The 25,731-nt window shown below is 42.1% G+C and overlaps 1 protein-coding gene across 8 annotated transcripts in view; it reads right to left on the bottom strand.

The window, feature by feature from the left end:
• polk (polymerase (DNA directed) kappa) overlaps window positions 1-25,731 on the bottom strand; it is a 130,582-nt gene that overhangs the window by 3,805 nt on the left and 101,046 nt on the right. For 7 of the 8 annotated variants that reach the window (XM_070886037.1, XM_070886064.1, XM_070886086.1 and 4 more), the window contains 5 exons: window positions 18,898-18,930; window positions 10,591-10,687; window positions 10,218-10,389; window positions 7,736-8,950; window positions 2,027-2,078 (listed from right to left, as the gene is read on the bottom strand). In XM_070886037.1, the coding sequence (XP_070742138.1) occupies window positions 2,027-2,078; window positions 7,736-8,950; window positions 10,218-10,389; window positions 10,591-10,687; window positions 18,898-18,930 (1,569 nt within the window). The remainder of the gene's footprint in view (window positions 1-2,026; window positions 2,079-7,735; window positions 8,951-10,217; window positions 10,390-10,590; window positions 10,688-18,897; window positions 18,931-25,731) is intronic. The other variant, XM_070886075.1, reaches the window with a different exon arrangement.

Raw genomic sequence — 25,731 nt, 5'->3', positions numbered from 1 at the left:
TTGGTCCCTTAGAAGATGAGAAGGGGGATTTAATCATGGGAAATGTGGAAATGGCTGAGACCTTAAACAATTATTTTGCTTCGGTCTTCACAGTGGAAGACACAAAAACCATGCCAAAAATTGCTGGTCACAGGAATGTGGGAAGGGAGGACCTTGAGACAATCACCATCACTCGGGGGGTAGTGCTGGACAGGCTAATGGGACTCAAAGTAGACAAGTTCCCTGGTCCTGATGAAATGCATCCCAGGGTATTAAAAGAGATGGCGGAAGTTATAGCAGATGCATTCGTTATAATCTACCAAAATTATCTGGACTCTGGGGAGGTACCAGCGGATTGGAAAGCAGCTAATGTAACACCTCTGTTTAAAAAAGGGGGCAGACAAAAGGCAGGTAACTATAGGCCGGTTAGTTTAACATCTGTAGTGGGGAAAATGCTTGAAGCTATCATTAAGGAAGAAATAGCGGGACATCTAGATAGGAATAGTGCAATCAAGCAGACGCAGCATGGATTCATGAAGGGGAAATCATGTTTAACTAATTTACTGGAATTCTTTGAGGATATAACGAGCATGGTGGATAGAGGTGTACCGGTGGATGTGGTGTATTTAGATTTTTAAAAGGCATTCGATAAGGTGCCACACAAAAGGTTACTGCAGAAGATAAAGGTACGCGGAGTCAGAGGAAATGTATTAGCATGGCGAGAGAATTGGCTGGCTAACAGAAAGCAGAGAGTCGGGATAAATGGGTCCTTTTCGGGTTGGAAATCGGTGGTTAGTGGTGTGCCTCAGGGATCGGTGCTGGGACCACAACTGTTTACAATATACATAGATGACCTGGAAGAGGGGACAGAGTGTAGTGTAACAAAATTTGCAGATGACACAAAGATTAGTGGGAAAGCGGGTTGTGTAGAGGACACAGAAAGGCTGCAAAGAGATTTAGATAGGTTAAGCGAATGGGCTAAGGTTTGGCAGATGGAATACAATGTCGGAAAGTGTGAGGTCATCCACCTTGGGAAAAAAAAAGTAAAAGGGATTATTATTTGAATGAGGAGAAATTACAACATGCTGCGGTGCAGAGGGACCTGGGGGTCCTTGTGCATGAATCCAAAAAAGTTAGTTTGCAGGTGCAGCAGGTAATCAGGAAGGCGAATGGAATGTTGGCCTTCATTGCGAGAGGGATGGAGTACAAAAGCAGGGAGGTCCTTCTGAAACTGTATAGGGTATTGGTGAGGCCGCACCTAGAGTACTGCATGCAGTTTTGGTCACCTTACTTAAGGAAGGATATACTAGTTTTGGAGGGGGTAGAGACGATTCACTAGGCTGATTCCGGAGATGAGGGGGTTACCTTATGATGATAGATTGAGTAGACTGGGTCTTTACTCGGAGTTCAGAAGGATGAGGGATGATCTTATAGAAACATTTAAAATAATGAAAGGGATAGACAAGATAGAGGCAGAGAGGTTGTTTCCACTGGTCGGGGAGACTAGAACTAGGGGGCACAGCCTCAAAATACGGGGGAGCCAATTTAAAACCGAGTTGAGAAGGAATTTCTTCTCCCAGAGGGTTGTGAATCTGTGGAATTCTCTGCCCAAGGAAGCAGTTGAGGCTGGCTCATTGAATGTATTCCAAGTCACAGATAGATAGACTTTTAACCAATAAGGGAATTAAGGGTTATGGGGAGCGGGTGGGTAAGTGGAGCTGAGTCCACGGCCAGATCAGCAATGATCTTGTTGAATGGCGGAGCAGACTCGAGGGGCTGGATGGCCTACTCCTGTTCCTAATTCTTATGTTCTTATGTTTTTAGAAAATGCTGGAAATACTCAGGTCAGGCAGGATCTGTGGAAGAGAAACAGAGTTAATGTTTCAGGTCAATGATCTGAGATCAGTTATCGACCTGAAATGTTAACTTTGTTTCTCTCTCCACGGATGCTGCATTGCCTGCTTAATATTTACAGCATTTTTAATTTTTATTTCATATTTCCAGCATCCACAGCAAGTTGCTTTTGTGTTAACCTCGATTATCTCACCTTTTTGTTCGAACAATTGAATTTGAAGACGGTTTTCCAAATCCTGACAGACCTATCAATCAAAAAAACCACATTAACCTTATTCATCCCGACACAGATTAAAAACAATTCCTATGAATTACTCAACGTACTATTCAAACACTGTACAGATCTAGAAATAATTTTTACAATAGTTAGTTTAGATTTTCTTTTGGGGGGGATTTTTTGTGCTCATGCAGTTGAAGGATGTCAGCACAGGGAATGGGATACTTTGCTACATTATGATCCAGTAGTAGCAAAACACACTGCCAGGTCAGGAATACCAAGAAGCACAGTAAAGGTCCCTGAGCTCCATCGAAAAGAAAAATCAAACAATTGTGTTTTTGAACATTTGTTCTTGGGATTTGGCCAACACTGAAAAGGCAGTATTTATTGCTTTTCCCCGACGGCATTTAGAGTCAGTGTGGGACTGGAGTCACATGAAGGCCAGACCAGGTAAAAGTGATAGGTTCCTTTCCCTAAAAAGGACATAAAAGTGAGCCAGTTAGGTTTTTACAACAATCTAGCAGATTTCATGCTAGTACAATAACCACGAGGCCACCAGACCCTCTTTGCTTCAAGACTGGCCCAGCTAGCAACTGGCAATGCAAAACAAATAAAAACTCAGGAGAGTGATCTTCATTGCAGTAATGTAAATTTAGAAAACCAGCTATCTTTATGGTCTCTCTGAGATTTCCAGGTTAGTGCATCATCAGCATAGGCGGTCGCTCGAACGAGGATGACCTGTTTCCACATGAGTTCACAGATGTTTCAATGAAGGACCTGATGTTCCAGTTCTGAACTCCAATGGAGGGAGTGGAAGATGTCTGTGAATGGATTTTTTTAACGTGTGGTGACCGTTGCACATCAGCCACCACATGGGCTTGACAGAGCTAGACCTTTATCCAGTGACAAGGGTTAACCAGGATGACTGGAGACCTGCTCTGCTGCACAGACCTAGTGCGCACACATATCACAGTGTGGGGAGGCCCATGCTGCCCCTGGACCCTCGGCTTTTCTGGGCCCCGTACCCTCACTCGCCGCACCTCCGCAACGATCTCTCGCCACTTCTCCGCCACAAATATTTGCCGCTCCTCCGCCACAAACACTTGCCGCAAGTGCAGATGTGTGCTGAATCACGTAGTTTTTTCCCCCCTCCGAAGGGCCCACATCCGTGGGAACAATTAATCTGCTCAAATTCAGTTCATAGAGGACTCTTAGTGTGAAGGTCTGATACAGTAAAAAGTAGTAGTTTTCATTCCATTACTGCACAATTGGTTGGAACCTAGGCCGAGAGGTGAAAGGGTAATGAGTTAACCCACTGCACCACTTAGTATTCCATAATTCAGTTTTCATTGTGAAGGTGTGCGATAGGTATACTTTGTGCAGTAAATTTGGTGGTAGTCTTGAGCATCTGACTTTGGATTCTTGCATTCATTTAGAAAAAAATATTTACAACATTTTTAGACGGCATCGAGAAATAATAACTTACTTGACTACCTCCTGCTCTCAGCGTCATAGGCAGTCCCTCAGAATCGAGAAAGACTTGCTTCCACTCCTAAAGTGAGTCCTTTGGTGGCTGAACAGTCCAATGCGAGAGCCACAGACTCTGTCACAGGTGGGACAGATATTCGTCGGGGGAAGGGGGGGTGGGACTGATTTGCTGCACGCTCCTTCCGCTGCCTGCGCCTGACCTCTTCATGCTCGCGGCATTGAGATTCGAAGAGCTCAACGCCCTCCCGGATGCACTTTAGCCACCTAGGGCGGTTATCGGCCAGAGGCTCCCAGGTGTTCGTGCTAATGTCACACTTTACCAGGGAGGCTGTCCACCTTTGGCTCGTTTGCCATGAAGGAGCTCCGGGTAGAGCAATTGCTTAGGGAGCCTTGTGTCTGGCTTGTGCACTATGTGGCCTGCCCAGCGAAGCTGATTGAGTGTGGTCAGTGCTTCAATGCTGGGGATGTTTGCCTGGACGAGGACACTGATGTTGGTGCGCCTGTCCTCCCAGGGGATTTGCAGGATCTTGCGGAAACATTGTTGCTCTAACTGCTTTGCAAATACCTTCCATTCTAGAGTGCAGAAGAAAGTTTTGAAAAGCTACTCTTATTTTTGGAGCTGTATACTATCTTATCACGGAACACAGAAGTTTTAGGCACAAACATTCAGCCCAACAAGCACATCACTAGGTATTTGAAAGGCCTCATTACTATTCTGCCATTTTTACAAAATTCCTTGATCTGCAAAAATATTTATTTCACCATTTCCTTGGCCTCTTCAGGTTGTTTATAACCAGCTTCATTTCTGTACTGTCACTGACCTAGAACCACATTCTCTCAGTTTTCAATATTGTCATAGATTAGAGACAAAAAAGTATAATTTATGTAACATGTGCCCCTCTGAGACACGAGACAATTGTTATATCTTCACCTCCTTCCCCCCCCCCCCCCCCCACCCCACCCCACCACACACACACAGCACATTTAAAAATTCACCCAACTTCCACACAAACAATGGGAATCAGCCAACACCCTCGGGAGGGGAGCAGACAACTTGCGGCTAACTTGTTCCTAATGCCTCCAGGAAATGGTAAAGAGATTGGTCATACTGTTTTTCCTCCCTCAAGGCAATCACTCACTTAACAGCTCACTCAGAACCAGGAACGTGTCATGTTGAGAACTGCGTGCAAATGTACAAACTACAGCTGTGTTTTACCACCAATTTTATTATTGAAAATGATTCAGCTTTAACATAGAAACATAGAAATTTACAGCGCAGAAGGAGGCCATTTCGGCCCATCGTGTCCACACCGGCCGACAAAGAGCCGCACGGCCGGTCAGCAGCCCTAAAGGTTACATATAAACCTATGAACAATGACGGAAAGGCAAAGAGCATCCAGCCCAACCAGTCCGCCTCACACAATTGCGACACCCCTTATACTGAAATATTCTACACTCCACCCCAACTGGAGCCATGTGATCTCCTGGGAGAGGCAAAAACCAGATAAAAACCCAGGCCAATTTTGGGAGGAAAAAAATCTGGGAAAATTCCTCTCCGACCCATCCAGGCGATCGAAATTAGTCCATGAAATCACCCTGGTCGTATTCGATTCCCTGCAGTACTTATTATATCTGCGCCGTTCAACAAAAGGTCACCCAGTCTAATCCCAATTACCAGCTCTGGGATCCGTAACCCTGCAGGTTATACCACTTTAAGTGCCCATCCAACCATCTCTTAAAAGTGGTGAGGGTTTCTGCATCCACCACTCTTCCCGGCAGCAAGTTCCAGATCCCCACAACCCTCTGCATAAAGAAGCCCCTCCCCCCTCAAATCCCCTCTAAACCTTCCACCAACCACCTTAAAACTATGTTCCCTCATAATAGGCCCTTCCACCAATGGAAATATGCCTTTACTATCCACTATGTCGAGGCCCCTCAATATTTTATACACCTCAATGAGGTCTCCTTTCAACCTCCTCTGTTTCAATGAGAACAAACCCAGCTTATCCAATCTGTCCTCATAACTAAGATTCTCCATTCCAGGCAGCATCCTAGTAAATCTCCTCTGCACCTTATCTAGTGCAATCACATCCTTCCCATAATACGACGACCAGAACTGCATGCAGGACTCCAGCTGTGGCCTAACCAAAGTATTATACAATTTAAGCATAACCTCCCTGCTCTTATATTCTATGCCTTGGTCAATTAAAGGCAAGCATTCCGTATGCCACCTTAACCACCCGACCTGCTACTTTCAGGGATCTGTGGACAAGCACTCCAAGGTCCCTTTGTTCATCTACACTATTAAGTGGCCTACCACTTAATGTGTATACCCTTTCCTTATTAGCCCTCCAAGCTAATTTTGGATCCAACTTGCCACTCTGCCCTGTATCCCATGGGCTTTAACCTTCATGACCAGTCTACCATGTGGGACCTTATCAAAAGCCTTGCTAAAGTCCACATATACATCGACCCTCTTGGTTACCTCCACAAAAAATTCAATCAGGTTAGTCAAACACGATCTTCCCCTAACAAATCCGTGCTGACTGTGCCTAATTAATCCTTGCCTTTCCAAATGCAGATTTATCCTGTCTTTCAGGATTTTTTCCAATAATTTTCCCACCACTGAGGTTAGGCTGACAGGCCTGTAATTACTCGGCCTATCCCTTTCTCCCTTCTTAAACAAGGGTACTACATTAGCAGTCCTCCAATCCTCCGGCACCATGCCCAGATCCAAAGAGGACTGGAAAATGATGGTCAAGGCCTCTGCTATTTCCTCTTTTACTTCGCTCAACAGCCTGGGATGCATTTCATCCAGTCCTGGGGACTTATCTACTTTCAAAGCTGCTAAACCACATAATACTTCCTCTCACTATATTTATTTAATCCAGAATATCACACTCGATAGCAGTATCTGCATTGCCCCTTTACTTTGTGAAAGCAGATGCAAAGTATTCGTTAAGAATCTTACCAACATCTTTCGCCTCCACACAAAGATTACTCTCATGGTCTCTAATAGGCCCTACCCTTTCTTTAGTTACCGTCTTTCTCTTAATATATTTATAGAACACCTTGGGGTTTTCCTTAATTTTACTGGCCAAGAATTTCTCACGCTCTCTCTTAGCATTCCTAATATCCTTTTTAATTTTGCTTCTTAACTTTCTATATTCCTCTAAAGATTCTATAGTATTTAGCTGTTGGTATATGACATAAGCGTCCCTTTTTTTCTTAATCCTCCCCTGCAAGGTCCCGAGTCATCCAGGGGCTCTAGAATAATTTTCCCCAGCCTTTTTCTTTAAGGGCACATGTTTGGCCTGAGCTTTCCGGATCTCCACCTTGAATGCCTCCCACTGTTCCGACACTGATTTACCCACAAGTAGCTGTTTCCAGTCCACGATGGCCAAATCACTCCTTAACTTAGCAAAATTAGCTTTTCCCCAACTCGGACCTTTTATTCCAGGCCTATCCTTGTCCTTATCCACAACCAACTTGAATCTGACTAAATTGTGGTCACTGGCACCCAAATGCTCTCCCACTAATACCCCTTCAACCTGCCCAGCTTCATTCCCGAAAACTAAATCCAAGACAGCCCTCTCTCGTGTTGGGCTTGCTACATACTGACTAAAAAAGTTCTCTTGAATGCATTTCAAGAATTCTACACCCTCGATACCCTTCACACTAAATTTGTCCCAATCAATATTTGGATAGTTAAAATCCCCTACGGTTTTTAGACTTCACAGCAATTTGCCTACATATTTGCTCCTCTATCTATTGCAATTTGATGCTAACCTACTGAATAAACATACCACATGGTACGGTAGAGCCATACAGTAGGAAAAAAAATAGCTTTAATCCCTGATCTGTGCTGAGTCAGCTGATCTCCATCAACATAGTGAAGGGAGTTACAATTGACCCTAATGCCCCTGGGAGGAGAATGAACAGCCAGGACAACCAATCTGGAATCCTATCTACTGACCTCTACTGGAGAATGTAGAAAATGTGCGGATGTCAGTTAAAGATAGGATTGGGTTGGTGTGCTTCCCGCGCCCTTCCCTCCATGGCCCACTTGGATCATTGGATGCCATCACATCCCAGCATGAGTTGGCACCTTTAGAAGAAGAGAATGCATCTCCTCTGAAAACACACTAAATTAATAATCAGTACTAAAACTGGTCTCTTGGAAATATGATTGCTCACCTATTCCATTTGAAACGTAGTCTGTGGCAACTGGCTGTGCTGGTCTGTCAGTAAGCTCTTGTATAACTCCTTGATTTAGACAGATATCAACATGCCTGTTGAACAATGACAGATCAGTTGTTTCTTGCTTAATGTTGCAAATTGGACAAACCAGGCCAGTTAGTTCTTCTAGCTGGGAAGAGGGCCTTTCCTGTGATGATCTTGTATATCTCATTACCTGGTCTGACTGTTGCTGCACACAATGAGTTCTCTGTATTAACTGATTAAGTTGTGCAAATGAGGGCAGATCTAACATGCTAGCACTAGATTTTTGTTGATCAATTCGCTTTTCTTCCTGTGTTGTATTAGTAGATTTACCAGATAATTTAGTGCACAACAATAAATTGTTGTGATCTGAAATTTCCTCTTGCAACATATTTTTATCCTTCATGAGTTCCATGGTTTTTTCTGTACTGTTAGGAAGTTGCAGATGATCTTTAAGTGTCTCTTTAAGGTGTGTCAGGTCACCAAATTGGCCAATTGGGCATGTGCTGTTTTTTATTGAAGATTTCTCGTTAAAGCTGCTATTTTCAGTTTCTCCTTGTAAATCTCCAACTGTAATGTTTGGATAAATTTCTGACAGTCCCTCCTTATATTTCATTCCTTTCTGTTCATTGTTTAACTGATCATTTTTTAGATTTATTGTTCTTTTATTTTTCAATTCATTGTCTAAGCCAAATGTTTCCTTTTTGTTTATATAACTTTTGTTTGAAATATTTGGTTCGCCTACCATCTCTGTAACTTGAAGAGACGTGGTTACACATTGGCACTCATCAATTTGCTTGTTAAATTCCTCTAAAGTTGGTATGCCCTGCCTTTTGAAGCATATTGGACAATTACGGGCAACCTTTAATTCTGGGGTCAGGCCACTGCCCTTGGGCTGCATTTCATCCACAGTGCCTGCACGGATAGTTGCAGCAGGTTTGCACTTTTCTTGTTGCTTGTTTGCAAGAACCTGGTTGAAAAAGGACTGCTGATTGTTTTGCTGCCGCTTTTTATTGAAGAAACTTTCTCTTTTGGAAGTTTCTGGAAGTTCTGTTTGGTTTTTGGCATCTATGCAGTCAGACTGAGGGGTGTAAGTGGTGCTTTCAGATTTTCCAGTGTGGAAAAACTTGACGATGCTTTTCTGGTGACATTTTTTCTCCTCTTGATGGACAAAGCCAGACACCCGCACACCTGTACAGGAGAAATACAAGGGAGAAATAATAACCCATTAATTGTACGATAGTAGCAGCTCACTAAATTTAAACGGTCACCATGAGAATCAAAAGAGAAAGATTCAAAGATAATAGATCTTTTAGGTGCACATAAAAAGACTCTCAAATTTCTTATGTACTACTTACAAAGTATACAAAATAGAATACGGTTTGACAAAATATCAACTGGCAGTGTGATGGCACAGCATAGTGGGTTCACCATTTGTTCCCGATCCAAGCCAAGATGTTTGGGAACCTCCAAGTGGAGACCAAATACTTCCAAGACAGGGGAATAAAACAGTGAGGGAGCCAAATCAAACCACGCTGAAGCTGATACATCAAGAATAAGGCTGATGCTCACCCTCTCAGAGAATAACTCATGGAATCAGAAGATCCAAGAGAAGGGTGAAAGAATACAAAACTTGCCAAGTAAGTTTTAAAACATTCAAAAACTAGGTCAACATTACCTTTCAGTTATGTTTGTGAAGTCATAGAGAGCCCTCATTGTTTTCTACAAAGAAAAGCCCAAAAGGAGTTCTGCTATTCCTTCCACGCTTCACAGGAGTTCCCATCCAGACAACTTCTATGTAATGTGCAATGCATACTTAAAAACAGGGCAAACGTTCTTGCTTTACCATGAATTAATTTAGGGACAAGACATATTCAGGTTTCCTGCTGTGGCCTCTACTGCTTTTGCAAAAGGCACAACAGCACTGGGTAAATGGCATGCTCGGTTTCTTTTGTCCTGCTCATAATTATTATCTCTTTCCTTTCTTGTTCTGGCTGTGCTCTTCGAGTTCTGATGAAGAGTTTCAACAAATATGTCTTTTCTCTTTGCAGATGCTGACTGACTTGCTTTATATTTCCAATATATTCTGTATTTATTTGCAGCACTTTCATTTTTTTCTTTTTATTTGTACTGTGGCCCTTTGACATTTTAATGCAGCAAAACTGTGCATCCTGTAGCATTTAGACAAGTTGTTTTGATTTCTTTCCTCCCATTTATTCCCAATGCACAATTTCTTGCATATTTTTATACCCTCTCACTAGAGGGGAGCAACTTATGCATGGAATTGTATGGTACCCAATACAAAAGGCAAAGGGATTTGTACTGTTGACAGTCTACTTTTGTCATCTCTTGAAAGTGGACAAAAGGTCAGTCTTGTCAGAATTAATGAGTTGTTATGGAACTAAAATATTAATTTATTACTGTGTATCTTTATTCACAAATTCCTACTGCACATTACCCATAAGTCTCAGTCTCAGTGGCTGTGGATGCATGCTGTTAATCTCAGTCTTCAGTAACTCATAGGCCACAGCAAAAATCTCCTCTTCTTTGGAAACTGCTGTTGGATTTGTGCAGGCCCTTGTCTTCACTTCAAAGTTTACATTCTTCAATTTTAGAGTAACTGTCTTTCCCTAAGATTTTAAAAGAAGAACTGTTTTACAAACTGAATATTCCTTGAAACTCCTCCACACAATTAAAATAGATGATATGTATCATTATTTTTGTGAATTACACTATAGCTCTTTTAAACTATATTGTGTTAACAAAATAAAACTTCAAATACATTTTGGTCAATAGAAAGAGAGAAAACTACAAAAAGGACAAAACTGTACCCTTAGTCCTTCCTTGTGGAGATCTTCCTCAAGATCATGACAAAGATCACGGCATAAGCTGTACTGCTCCACAGCTTTACTGATTTCACTGAATGTCCTAAAATTCAAAAATAAACACTGCATCATATACGGTTTCTAAAGTTAGAATGGATATAGCTTGATAACACTGGATGCCTTAACACAATGACTTTTAAAAATGATCTCTCAAAATACAATTTACACACTTCTATAGAATATATAATACAAAATGTATTGTGCTGTTACACATTAAAGAACTCCATTAATTGCTGATGGAAATGCTACTGCTGTAAAAAATCTTCCTAGTTTGGTTTGGAAACTGTTAAACGTGCTGATGGGTTTCTGCACACGGCCGACACTATTAATGGCGCGCTTTGCACTAGGACTGTTCTCTTCCCTTTCAACTCTGCCTTTATGAAATCCTCAAAAAGCAAACCTTTGATCCTCCATAGTCTACTACAATAACCACTTTGCTTTCTTCTTGATGATTCTTGGATGAATTTTCATCACACAGCTCCGTGCACATCCCTGCCACAAGATTGTTCAAATCTTTCAGTCCAACACTGAGGCCACCCTGGACAGTTATCTAAACCATTCTATTTTATTGTGATTAATCAATCCTGTCTTCTTCTTAATGTCTCCTTGACATTCAACCACTCCACCATCTTTCAGCATCTGTTCTCCAAAATTTACTGTAGTGTCTGGCCACTTAACCAACATTAAGTCCTGGAAAAGCCAGAATATTTTCCAACCAAACACGGGAAAAACCTAAACAATCCCAGCCAGCACCCATGAAAATCTCTACTCTTCCTCACAATTCAATAAGAGTACACGAGCCAAGTGTCCTGTTCATCCCTGAGCTGAGTTGCAAACTTCAAGTCGTAACCAATGCCAAGCCGACTTAATTCCACCTCTTCTACATTGCCCACATCCCATAGCTCACCTCCACTGCCACTGAAGCTCTGCTTTCTTCAAGGCTTTTCTAGTTGATCTCCTAAGCTCACAATCTACACATGGTCCAACACATCCAAAACTCTACCACCCACATCCTAAGCTGCACTGTCCCATCAGCCAGTTCCTTGTTAACCATCAGTGGTTCTTCATCCTCCAAAGTTCAAAATATTGACCTTCATTTACAAATTCCTACATGGCCCTACTTCCTTAATCTTTTCCAGCCCTATATCCCAGCTAGTGCCCCTCATGATGGATTCTGCCTCCCTGTGCTGCAAAGCCATCAACCATCTCAGTTCAAATCTTTGGAATTCTCTTCCTAAATTTTATGTCTTATTACTTCTCACTCTGCCTTTAAAGGCCACCTCAAAACCTCTCAAGAGCATAAAAATAGGAGCAGGAATAGGCCATTCAGCCCTTCAAGGCTGCTCCACCATTCAAGAAGATCAAGGATGAACTTAAACCTCAACACCTTCCTGCACTAACCCCATATCCCTTGATTCCCTTAATATCCAAGAATCTACTGATCTCTGTCTTAAATATACTCAACGACTGAGCATCCACAGCCCTCTGGGGTAGAGAATTCCAAAGATTCACAACCCTTTGAGTAAATAAATTTCTCCTCGTCTCAGTCCTAAATAGCTGACCCTTTATTCTGAGACTGTAACCCCGAGTTCGGGACTCATAGAACATAAGAATATAAGAATTAGGAACAGGAGTAGGCAATCGAGCCCCTCGAGCCTGCTCCGCCATTCAACAAGATCATGGCTGATCTGACCGTGGACTCAGCTCCACTTACCCGCCCGCTCCCCATAACCCTTAATTCCCTTATTGGTTAAAAATCTATCTATCTGTGATTTGAATACATTCAATGAGCTAGCCTCAACTGCTTCCTTAGGCAGAGAATTCCAGATTCACAACCCTCTGGGAGAAGAAATTCCTTCTCAACTAGGTTTTAAATTGGCTCCCTCATATTTTGAGGCTGTGTCTAGTTCTAGTCTCCCCAACCAGTGGAAACAACCTCTCTGCCTCGATCTTGTCTATCCCTTTCATTATTTTAAATGTTTCTATAAGATCATCCCTCATCCTTCTGAACTCCAACGAGTAAAGACCCAGTCTACTCAATCTATCATAAGGTAACCCCCTCATCTCCGGAATCGTCTCTGTATCCCCTCCAAAACTAGTATATCCTTCCTTAAGTAAGGTAACCAAAACTGCATGCAGTACTCCAGGTGCGGCCTCACCAATACCCTGTACAGTTGCAGCAGGACCACCCTGCTTTTGTACTCCATCCCTCCCGCAATGAAGGCCAACATTCCATTCGCCTTCCTGATTACCTGCTGCACCTGCAAACTAACTTTTTGGGATTCATGCACAAGGACCCCCAGGTCCCTCTGCACCGCAGCATGTTGTAATTTCTCCCCATTCAAATAATATTCCCTTTTACTGTTTTTTTCCCCCCCAAGGTGGATGACCTCACATTTTCCGACATTGTATTCCATCTGCCAAACCTTAGCCCATTTGCTTAACCTATCTAAATCTCTTTGCAGCCTTTCTGTGTCCTCTACACAACCCGCTTTCCCACTAATCTTTGTGTCATCTGCAAATTTTGTTACACTACACTCTGTCCCCTCTTCCAGGTCATCTATGTATATTGTAAACAGTTGTGGTCCCAGCACCGATCCCTGTGGCACTCCACTAACCACCGATTTCCAACCCGAAAAGGACCCATTTATCCCGACTCTCTGCTTTCTGTTAGCCAGCCAATTCTCTCGCCATGCTAATACATTTCCTCTGACTCCGCGTACCTTTATCTTCTGCAGTAACCTTTTGCGTGGCACCTTATCGAATGCCTTTTGAAAATCTAAATACACCACATCCATCGGTACACCTCTATCCACCATGCTCGTTATATCTTCAAAGAATTCCAGTAAATTAGTTAAACATGATTTCCCCTTCATGAATCCATGTTGCGTCTGCTTGATTGCACTATTCCTATCCAGATGTCCCGCTATTTCTTCCTTAATGATAGCTTCAAGCATTTTCCCCACTACAGATGTTAAACTAACCGGCCTATAGTTACCTGCCTTTTGTCTGCCCCCTTTTTTTAAACAGAGGCATTACATTAGCTGCTTTCCAATCCGCTGGTACCTCCCCAGAGTCCAGAGAATTTTGGTAAATTATAACGAATGCATCTGCTATAACTTCCGCCATCTCTTTTAATACCCTGGGATGCATTTCATCAGGACCAGGGGACTTGTCTACCTTGAGTCCCATTAGCCTGTCCAGCACTATCCCCCTAGTGATAATGATTGTCTCAAGGTCCTCCCTTCCCACATTCCCATGACCAGCAATTTTTGGCATGGTTTTTGTGTCTTCCACTGTGAAGACCGAAGCAAAATAATTGTTTAAGGTCTCAGCCATTTCCACAGTCCACACTCCACAGCCAGGATAAACATCCTCCCAGCATCTACCCTGTCAAGCTCTAAGAATATTATATGTTTCAATGAGATCACCCCTCATTCCTTCTAAATTCTAGGGAATATAGGCCCAGTCTCATCAATCTTTCCTTGTCGGTCAATCCCCATCCCAGGAATCAGTCTGGTGAAGCTTCATTGCACTCTGTCTAAGGCAAATATATCCTTCCTTGGGTAAGGAGACCGCCAGGTGTGGTCTTCAAGGCCCTATATAATTGCAGTAAGACTTCTTTACTCTTGTACTCCAATCTTTTTGTAATAAAGGCTAATATTCTATTTGCTTTTGTAACTGTTTTCTGTACCTGCATGTTAACTTTGTGATTCGTGTACCCAGGTCCCTTTGAATACCAACATTTTCCAATCTCTCACCATTTAAAAATATTATCCTTTTCTATTTTTCCTACTGAAGTGGATAACTTCACATTATATTCGATCTGCCATGTTCTTGCCCACTTATGTAACCTGTCTAAATCCACTTATTTTGCCTCTTTGCCTGCTCTTCACAGCTTACTTTCCCACCTAGCTTTGTATCGTCAACAAACTAGGATACATTGCACTCTGTCCCCTCATTCAAGTAATTTATATAGATTGTAAATAGCTGAGGTTCAAGCACTGATCCTTGCGGTACTCCACTAGTTACTGCCTGCCAACCCGAAAATAACCTGTTTATTCCTACACTGTTTTCTGTCCATTAACCAATCCTCAATCCATGCTAATATAATACTCTGAATCCCATGAGCCCGAATTTTGTGTAATAACAGCTTGTGTGGCACCTTATCGAATTGTTTCTGAAAATTCAAATGCACTACATCCAGTGGTTCCCCGTTGGCTACCCTGCTAGTTACAACCTCAAAAAACTCTATTAGCTTTTGTCAAACACTATTTTTCCTTTTGTGAATCAATGCTGATTTTGCCCAATCATATTATGATTTTCTACGCACCCCGTTACCATGTCCTTAATAATAGATTCTAGCATTTTCCCTACCACTGATGTTAGGCTAACTGGTTCATAGTTCTGTTTTCTCTCTCCCTCATTTCTCAAATAGCAGGGTTACATTTACTACATTCCAATTGGCAGTGACCATTCTAGAATCTAGGGGATTCTGGAAGATAAAAACCAATGCATCAACTATCTCTGCAACCACCTCTTTTAAAACTCTAGGATGCAGGCCATTAGGTCCTGGGGATTTGTCTGCTTTTAGTTCCATTAATTTCTCCAGCACTATTTCTTTACTAATATTTTTTAATTCCTCATTCTCACTAGACCCTTGGTTTCCCATTATTTACGGAATGTTTTTGTGTCTTCTTCCATGAAGAGAGTTACAAAGCATTCGTTGAATGTCTCCTTGTCATTTCCTTATTCCCCATTATAATTTCTCCTGTCTCTGCATGTAAGGGTCCCATGTTTACTTTCGCTAATCTCTTCCTTTTTACAGTCTGTTTTTATGTCTCTTACTAGTTTACTCTCATATTCTATTTTCTCACCCGTTATCAATTGTGGTCCTCCTTTGCTGAATTCTAAAATCATCTCAATCTCCAGACTGTCTACTCTTTTTGGCAACATTATAAGCCTCTTCCTTTAATATAATACTATCTTTAACTTCTCTTGTTAGCCATGGTTGGACCATGTTTCCTATGGGCTTTTTATTCCTTAAGGAATCTATATTTGTTGTGAATTATGAATTATTTATTTAATTGTTTGCCATTGTTTATCTATTGTCATATCTTTTAATCTAGTTTCCCAACCTACTTAGCCAACTCGCCTCTAATAACCATGCAGTTTGCTTTGTTCAGATTTAAGACCCTAGTTTTGAAGTTAACTAAATCACTCTCAAACTCAATATAAATGATTTCATATTATGATTGCTGGATCCCAGAGGCTCCTTTACTACAATGTTATTAATTAACCCTGTCTCATTGCACAATACTAGATCTAAAATAACCTGTTCCCCGAATTGGTCCATCGACATGCTGATCTGGAAAACTATCCAGAATGCATTCCATGAACTCACCCTCTGCACGATTACTGAAAATTTGGTTTGCCCAGTCTATATGAAAATTGAAGTCCCCCCATGATTAATTATTACCCTTGTTATATATACCTCTAATTTCCTGATTTATACTGTGCCCGTCACTACAACTACTGTTAGGGGGTCTGTAAATTACTCCCACCAGTGTTTTCTGCCCCTTGTTCTTTCTTAGCTTCATCCAAAATGATTCTACATCTTGTTTTTCCCGAGCCAAGATCCTTTCTCTCTACGGTCTTAGTCCCATCCTTTATTTTCAGGGTTACCCCCACCCCTTTTCCACTCTGCCCATCTCTTCTTAAAAAAAATCAAGTATCCTGGAATATTTAATTCCCAAGCCTGGTCACTCTGCAATCACGTCTCCATAATAGCTATTACATCAAACCCATTTATTTCTATCTATGTTCTTAATTCAACTATTTTGTTGCAAATGCTTCACGCATTCAGATAAAGTGCCTTTAGCTTCAACTTTTCTCTATATTTCCCTGGTCACTGATGCTCTATTACCTTTGTTAAGCTGTCTGTCCCTTCCTGACCCACTCTGCTTATATTTACCCACATTACTATTTGGTTCTACAGCAGTGACATTTCTCTTACCGCTTTTGAAAGTACTCTTTCCTGAATTCTTCCACCCCCCTTCATTAATTTAAACCCTATCTACCTCGCTGTTTATTCCATTCGGCAACACTGGTCCCAGCCTGGTTTAAGTGGAGCCCATCCCAATGGAACAGCTTCCTCTTTTCCCAGTATTGCTGCCAGTGCCCCATAATTTGAAACCCCTGCCTCCCACACCAATCTTTCAGCCACACATTTAACCTTCTAATCTGATGGACCATATGCCAATTTGCACGTGGCTCAGGTAACAATCCAGAGATTTATAGACCAGAAATTCCTGTCTCCCGGGTCCGTACGAATCCGGGAAAACATCTCAAAAGCCGGTTTTCAGCGCACAATGCGCATGCACTGAAAACCAGCTTTTCCGATCGCTCAAGCTGGAGCTTGACAGATCCTCCATATCTAGGGAGCGAGGACATTTACAAGGGCAAGATTGCGGTATTTACCTATATCTTGCCCAGCAAATGTCCTAAAAACTCTTGTGCTTGATAAAAGCAGGCACATAGCCTACTTTTACAGGTGTAAGAATTTTAAATACACAAAAACATTTAAAATATTATAAAAACACATTTTATTGCTAAAAACCCGCCCCACTATGGTAAGTTTATTTTAAACCGTAATATAAAAAATCTTTTAAAAAAATTGGGAAAATATTTTTTTAAATAATACATAAATAACTAATTTAAGTTAGTAAATATGTGGTGTATTTTTTTGATTTTTTAAATTCGAGTTGTGTGTGTTTGTGGGGGTGGGGTTCTCATTCATAATAATGGGCACTCCAACTTACGGAGTTCCCACTATTATGAATGAGAACATACTTTATCTTGATTGGCTGCCCAGAGCCGTGTTACTGCAGCTCCAGCCCTGCGCACATCTTGATGTGCACACACTGCGATGCACAGTCAGTGGAGGCCTCAGGACCAGGAACTCGATTGGGTGCAGCAGCTTCAGGTAGGTGCGCATCTTTTTTGAAGTTTTTCCCTTGATCGCCCGCAGGAAGCAGCCAACTGGGATTTTTGGGCCATTAACTTTGAGGTTCTGCATTTTAATTTAGACACTAGCTCCTCAAACACATTCAGCAGAATCTCAGTGCTAGTTCTAACTATGTCGTTGGTTCCAACATGGACCACAGCAATTGGAACGTTCCCCTCCCACTCCAAGTTCTTCTCCAGACACGAAGAAACATCCTTAACACTGAAACAGCCTTTGGACTTCCCGGTCATGGCTGCAGAAAACAATATCTATCCCCGACTATACTGCCCACTATCACTATAACAGTCCTTTTCACTCCCCTCACTTGAATGGCCTCCTGTGACATAGTGCCATGATCAGCTTGCTCATCCACTCTACAGACTTTGCCATCATCCATAAAGTCAGCTAGAACCTTGTACCTGTTGGATAAAGGCAAAGGCCGAGGTTCCTTGAACCTGGAGTTCCCTTACCTGCCCGAGTCACAGTGACACCCTCATGTCCCTGACCACTAACCAGACCTGCACCACTACCGAACCTAAAGGGTGCGACTGCCTCACAGATCAATGCATCCAGGTAACTTACCCCCTCCCTGATGCCCTGAAATGTCTGTACTGCCGACTCCAGCTCTACAACTCGGAACTAAAATTCCTTGAAATGCAGACACTTACTGCAGATGTGGTCGTCCGGGATCGTAATGTTGTCCACAACGCCCACATGCTACAGTTGCAGCACACCACCTGCACTGCCATCCCTATATAACCTTGTTTTATTTATTTAATGAATTAAAGTTTATGTATTTAATTAACTTAGATTATAGTTTCGTTTTTTTTTTAAACTAATTACTTGATCCAGTTTAAGTTATAGGTAGATTAATTCAATGTTTATCTGTTAACACAAAGCACTACAAGTATTGGAGACAAAAAGCAGCACCTCTCTCCCCCTCTGTACTAAATTCCTACTCTCTCCAAATTCCCAACTTTTACACTCTGCTTAAGTGCAGTCTGTTTAAGACCACTCTGTACAGACCACTCCAAACATGCTTTTGGTCATCTTTCCCTACTTGTACTACTGCTCAGCATCTGCATCTTCTCTGAAGTGCATTGGCTACTATATAAATGCAAGTAGTTGTTGTAATCCAGGTTTTTGTGCAACAGGTTTTGGCAGAGTCTAAGGTGCCTAACAGGAGCCATTATGCGCAACACAAATATGCAAAACAGCTGTCCTGTGAAATACTGTAAAGGACTCACCTTTCTGTGCTCATACTCTTCCGATCACCATCTCTACAACAAACAAGGAGAGGCATTGAAAACAATCTTATTTTGCCTAAATGTGTAAAGTCAACATTTGGAGTTATTAAAAAAAAACTAAAGCTTGAAATATCTATTCAATTGGAGATATTTTTGCATTGATCTGCATCTGAGCTTTTAAGGGACAGTAGTCATTCTTTTCCATTCATGTGTTTACCTTAGGCTTGATCTCCACTACCGACTAAATTACAATTTCTTCGAGGACAAGTTGAAAGGCTGGTTACTCGAGATTGGTAATGACAAGGCCAAGGCTTCCTACCCAGAGCAGCTATTCCTTGTTTTCTTCATTTTTGTTTAACAAATTATTTACTTTTCTTCATCCACCATTTCCATGCTGATGATAGGCAGGAGATCTTTTCCCAAATCTGCCTACAAGATCCCAAGATAATTAAGGACGAGGAAAAGCATTACACACATCTTAGTGCATCCATTCAGAGAGATCCGAATACTGCCCCATTCTCCGCACCCCCCCCCCCCCCCCCCCCGCCCCACCACACCTCCAATTGGCCTGCACTGCTTTTTACCAGACCACAAAGAAGTACACTTGAACAGCCTGGTGTGACTTCCTTTGAGGAAGTAACTGGCCTTCACTCAGCACCTCACTGCATGCCATGGTGGAGACTGAGAACTTGCCAAGTAGTGAATCACAGAAGCACAATCCTATTTCCCTGCTAACGGTTTGGACAATTTGCTGACAGGGGACCAGAGTGATTGTTATTTCACCCTTCAAGTCCAGTTCAAGTGGTCAGATTATTCCTTCACCACTGAATATGATTAGGCATTATACAAGTCATTCAGTGCAGTATTTATAATACGTGATTCATCCTCATGTTATTCTCTTATTGGTAGTATTCATGTTATGGTTATTCATATGATTCAAAATCTTTTAGTAAAATGTATTGGAAAAATGAATTTTGTAATATATTGACTAAAATGGAATATAGAAACATAGAAAATAGGTGCAGGAGTAGGCCCTTCGAGCCTGCACCACCATTCAATATCATGGCTGATCATGCACTTCAGTACCCCATTCCTGCTTCCTCTCCATACCCCTTGATCCCTTTAGCCGTAAGGGCCATATTTAACTCCCTTTTGAATATATCTAACGAACTGGCCTCTAGAACTTTGTGGTAGAGAATTCCACATGCTCACAACTCTGAGTGAAGATGTTTCTCCTCATCTCGGTCCTAAATGGCTTACCCCTTATCCTTCGACAGTGACCCCTGGTTCTGGAATTCCCCAACATCAGAAACATTGTTCCTGCATCTAACCTGTCCAATCCCGTCAGAATTTTATATGTTTCTATGAGATCCCCTCTCATTCTTCTAAATTCCATTGAATATAAGCCTAGTCGATCCAATCTTTCTTCATATGTCAGTCCTGTCATCCCGGGAATAAGTCTGGTGAACCTTCGCTGCACTCCCTCAATAGCAAGAATGTCCTTCCTCAGATTAGGAGAACAAAACTGTACACAATATTCAAGGTGTGGCCTCATCAAGGCCCTGTACAACTGTAGTAAGAACTCCATGCTCCTATACTCAAATCCTCTTGCAAAATGAAGGCCAACATGCCATTTGCCGCCTTCACCGCCTGCTGTACCTGTATGCCAACTTTCAATGACTGATGTACCATGACACCCAGGTCTCATTAAACCTCCCCTTTTACTAATCTGTCACCATTCAGATAATAATCTACCTTCCTGTTTTTAACCACCAAAGGGATAACCTCACATTAATCTACATTATACTGCATCTGCCATGTACTTGCCCACTCATCTAACCTGTCCAAGTCACCCTGCAGCCTCTTGACATCCTCCTCACAGCTCACACTGCCACCCAGCTTAGTGTCATCTGTAAACTTGAACACATTAATGATTTAGACGAAGGAATTGAATGTAATGTATATTGTAAATAGCTGGGGACCCAGCAGTGAACCTTGCGGTATCCCACTAGTCACTGCCTGCCATTCTGAAAAGGACCCGCTTATTTCTACTCTTTGCTTCCTGTCTGCCAACCAGTTCTCTATCCACGTCAGCACATTACCCCCAATATTATGTGCTTTAATTTTGCAAACTAATCTCTTGTGTGGGACCTTGTCAAAAGCCTTTTGAAAGTCTAAATACACCACATCTACTGGCTCCCCCTTGTCCACTCTACTAGTTACATCCTCAAAAAATTCTAGATTTGTCAAGCATGATTTCCCTTTCATAAATCCATGCTGACTTGGACCGATCCTTTCACTGATTTCCAAATGCGCTATTATATCTTTAATAATTGATTCCAACATTTTCCCCACCACCGATGTCAGGCTAACCGGTCTATTAATTCCCTATTTTCTCTCTCCATCCTTTTTTAAAAAGTGGTGTTACATTAGCTACCCTCCAGTCCATAGGAACTGATCTAGAATCTATAGAATATTGGAAAATGACCACCAATGCATCCACTATTTCTAGGACCACTTCCTTAAGTACTCTGGGATGCAGACTATCAGGCCCTGTGGATTTATCGGCCTTCAATCCCATCAATTTTCCTAACACAATTTGCTGACTAATAAGGATTTCCTTGAGTTCCTCCTTCTTGCTAGACCCTCGGTTCCCGAGTATTTCTGGAAGATTATTTGTGTCTTCCTCAGTGAAAGCAGAACCAAAGTACTTGTTCAATTGGTCTGCCATTTCTTTGTTCCCCATTATAAATTCACCTGATTCTCATTGCAAGGGACCTACATTTGTCTTCACCAATCTTTTTCTCTTCACGTATCTGCAGCAGCTTTTGTAGTCAGTTTTTATGTTCCCTGCAAGCTTACTCTCATATTCTATTTTCCCCCTCCTAATTAAACCCTTGGTCCCCCTCTGCTGAATTCTAAATTTCTCCCATATAGATAAGTTTCTTTTGCAGGATACGCTGTAAATGTCATACTGAGATGAGGAGGAATTTCTTCTCTCAGAGGGTTGTAAATCTATGGAATTATCTGCCCCAGAGAGCTGTGGAGGCTGGGTCTTTGAATATATTTAAGGCGGAGATAGAGAGATTTTTGAGCGATAAGGGAGTAAAGGGTTATGGGGAGTGGGCGGGGAAGTGGAACTGAGTCCATGATCAGATCAGCCATGATCTTATTGAATGATGGTGCAGGCTCGATGGGCCAAATGGCCAAATCCTGTTCCTATTTCTTATGTTGTTATAACCTGCTCATTTTCTTCACAGGTGCTGATTGACCAGTTGTGTATTTCGAGCATTTTTTGTTTTTTTAGTTCACACTTCCAGCATTTGCAGTTTTTCCCTTTTTATTTTTCTCGTTTACATTTTGTAAAATGTTCATTTTCTGAATGAAAGAGTATCGAACAATAGAAATGCAAATCTTTGGTCAATCCATTCATGCAACACATTAAATGCGCTACATTTCACAGCAGGAGAGCCAGATTTGAAACCCAAGAAGAGGTAACACTTGCAGTCAATGGGCCAATAATGCAATATTGTGTGCCAACTCCACACAGGTTTCAGGCCTTCTAAGCATGCAATACATAGCGTGCATAATAACCTGACCTAGAAGTACCTAAAGCATTTTGAGCCTGTGCATCAGTTGTGCCACAGCTTCATTAAGGCCTCTATTTTAATGCAAATGAAGGGAAAGTCTCAGAATGCATTTGAAGCATCTGAGCAATGCCCGGATCTTCAATTCAGTTGGGTCATTACTCTTTTTTGTGCAACTGTTTGCAATTGTGTTTATGAAAGGAACTATCAGGACAAATTCCACTATCAGACATCATAACCTTTATGAAACAAAAATACTCAACAGTCAGGCAGCATCTGTGGAGAGAGAAAGGGAGTTAATGTTTCGGGTCGATGACCCTTTGTCAGAACTGTGATGATGATGATGATATCTCTCTCTCTCCACAGATGCTGCCTGACTTGCTGGGTATTTCCAGCATTTTCTGTTTTTATTTCAGATTTCCTGCATCCTCAGTATTTTGGTTTGGTATAACCTTTATGAATCCTTATCAGTGCATGCTGCAGGGGTGTTCAGTATGTCTCCCCCCTCAGTGCTTCACCTTACTGTATGGTGTGTGTCTTTTATTTCCTATCAGTGTGCTCTTTTTTTTTTTTAAGTGTTCTCCAGTGGTCGTCGTTAGGTGGATGATTGCTGTGTATCAGCATCTACCTCTAGGAATGGAGATGACAGTACCATCTTGTGTGGATTAACTACAGACACGAAAGGGATTGACGCAGTGGCTGCCTGGGCCTGCATGCTATAGTGATAGATCCGTAGTTATTGAGTGGCATTGCTTGGGCGTACATGTGGTGTCATCCTGAGAGACATCATCATGATGCCTTTCCCCTAGTTCTGAACACTTACGAGCATGGTCAGAGACCTGAGAGAGAACACACCACTGAGCAATGAGGTTATTAAAGCCTTACATTATGGCTATATCAATTTGATTCCCCAATAAGACTGCTGTATGTTGGAGCTGTGTCTCAGGAGTCCAGTCATAGCATTTATTAAAGAATCTATGGCTGATCTTAGAACCTCAACCAAAAGAATCTCCATTGCAGAGAGCTCTGAAGTGGCCCCCCTGGCCATGATGATCTGGAACTCAGTCAGGCTGTCACACAGCATTGCACAGATCGGGCACGCACACTTTGGGCCCAAATTTCCCCAACCCCTTTTTCCGGCGCACTCACCTGAGATGCGCCGACTTTGTGCACTCAAAACGGCGGCAAAAAACACTCACGATTCTGGCCGCTCTGCTGTGTGTCCCGGGTCCTGATGCAGCGTATATAGTGGAGTGGGGGGTGGAGCTACAGCCCTGCGCCAAAAACAGTGCTGGCATCTGTCCGCATACGCAGTGGAGTCTGCGTGCATGCACAGTATCTCCTCGCCCACCCAGCGCGTCCTGCAGGCTGTGAGCGGGACCCGATGCTCGCCGCCCCTACCCCTGGCCGAAAGACAACCCGATGTTCGCCACCCCTATCCCTGGCCGAATGGTCTCCCGCAACGGCCTGCGAGCTATTGAACAGATGGAAACCTGCTGTGCTAACTTGTTTCTGGCAAAAATATGGGGACGTTGTTTCTATTTTACACATCTTTTGGGAGTATCTCAGCATACAGCCTTTGGAGCCAATTACTTAGAGAATGGAAACATCGCTTGGCTTAATTTGTTTTAGGGAGATCCCTCCCTGTACAGGTAAAAAAATGATTGTAAAAATGTGCAAAGTAATGAGTACACGTAAGTAGCTGCTTGTATTGTTTAAACTACTGTGATTGTAAGTTTGCAGAGTTCCTTTATTTTCTTTTAATCTTTCCTTAAAACTTTGTAAGTTGCAGGTCTTCTCGGTTTCCTTCTATTTTTTTATTGGTTATTGAATGCTTTTGGTGCTTTGTAAGTCTTGGTGCTTTAGAATGTACTAACCTGCGCTGATTTCTTAACTCTCCACAAGGGTTTTCTGTGCAGTCACAAGTGGCCACATACGCTGGCCGAAGTTAGTTTGGAGCAACTATTAGCTGTCCAAACTGGCTTAAATGCCCAAAACGGCTGGTAACAAAACCTTTTGAAAAAAAAACGAAACAAAAAAAAATCCTAACTAACTCACAAATTAAATGTGCAGAATGGGGATTTTTAAGATACTCCAGAAAAATCAAGTTGCTCAAAAATAAAATGGAGCAACTCCTGGGCAAATTTAGGCCCCATGTCTCTGACTCCAAGCGCTAGTCCCTGCCATTCCAGGTTCCAAGTTGTACTTCCCCATTATATTTTAATTTACTTTCGAGGTGATGTTTTGATCAATTTTAGCCAAGGATTTGATTTTCATTCTCTGTATGTTTATGTCTGAACTAAGCCTGGGAAGAGTTGTCCAGCTGAATATTTTTTAAGAGTCCAAAATAAAATATATGCTTCTCCACCACCTGAAGTAAAGTTGCAATTGATTAGATAATTTAGAAAATATCTTACATCAGAAAAAAGTGTAAAAAGCACAAAATGCAAAGGAATCAGACCTAAAATCACAATTTCTACATCTACCTATCCTCCTTTTCCCACTAGATGGCCACAAAGGCCATATTTCACAGTAACGTGCTCATCAATCCTCTTGGCCAAATAAGGTATGCAGTGGGGTCGGTTCTGGGATCATTGCTTTTCTTCATATATACTAATGATTTGGATGTGAGTGTACAGGGCACAATTTCAAAATTTGCAGATGACACAAACCTTGGAAGTACAGTGAACAATGAGGAGGATAGTAATAGACTTCAAGAGGACATAAATAGGCTGGTGAAATGGGTGGACACATGGCAGATGAAATTTAATGCAGAAAAGTGCAAAGTGATACATTTTGGCAGGAAAAATGAGGAGAGGAAATATAAACTAAAAGTACAATCCTAAAAGAGGTGCATGAACAGAGAGACACAAGAACATAAGAAATAGGAGCAGGCCATACTGCCCCTCAAGCCTGCTCCGCCAGTTATTACGATCATGGCTGATCCGATCATGGGCTTAGGTCCACTTCCCTGCCCGCTCTCCATTACCCCTTATCGTTTAAGAAACTGCCTATTTCTGTCTTAAATTTATTCAAAGTCCCAGCTTCCACAGCTCTCTGACAGCGAATTCCACAGATTCACAACCCTTAGAGAAGAAATTCCTCCTCATCTCTGTTTTAAATGGGCGGCCCCTTATTCTAAGATCATGCCCCCTAGTTCTAACCTCCCCCATCGGTGGAAACATCCTCTCTGCATCCACCTTGTCAAGCCCCCTCATAATCTTATACATTTCGATAAGATCACTTC

Source organism: Pristiophorus japonicus, chromosome 1 (assembly GCF_044704955.1).
Source record: "Pristiophorus japonicus isolate sPriJap1 chromosome 1, sPriJap1.hap1, whole genome shotgun sequence".
In the NCBI taxonomy this organism is placed as follows: Eukaryota; Metazoa; Chordata; class Chondrichthyes; family Pristiophoridae; genus Pristiophorus; species Pristiophorus japonicus.
This window is presented reverse-complemented; position numbering and strand designations above follow the sequence as displayed.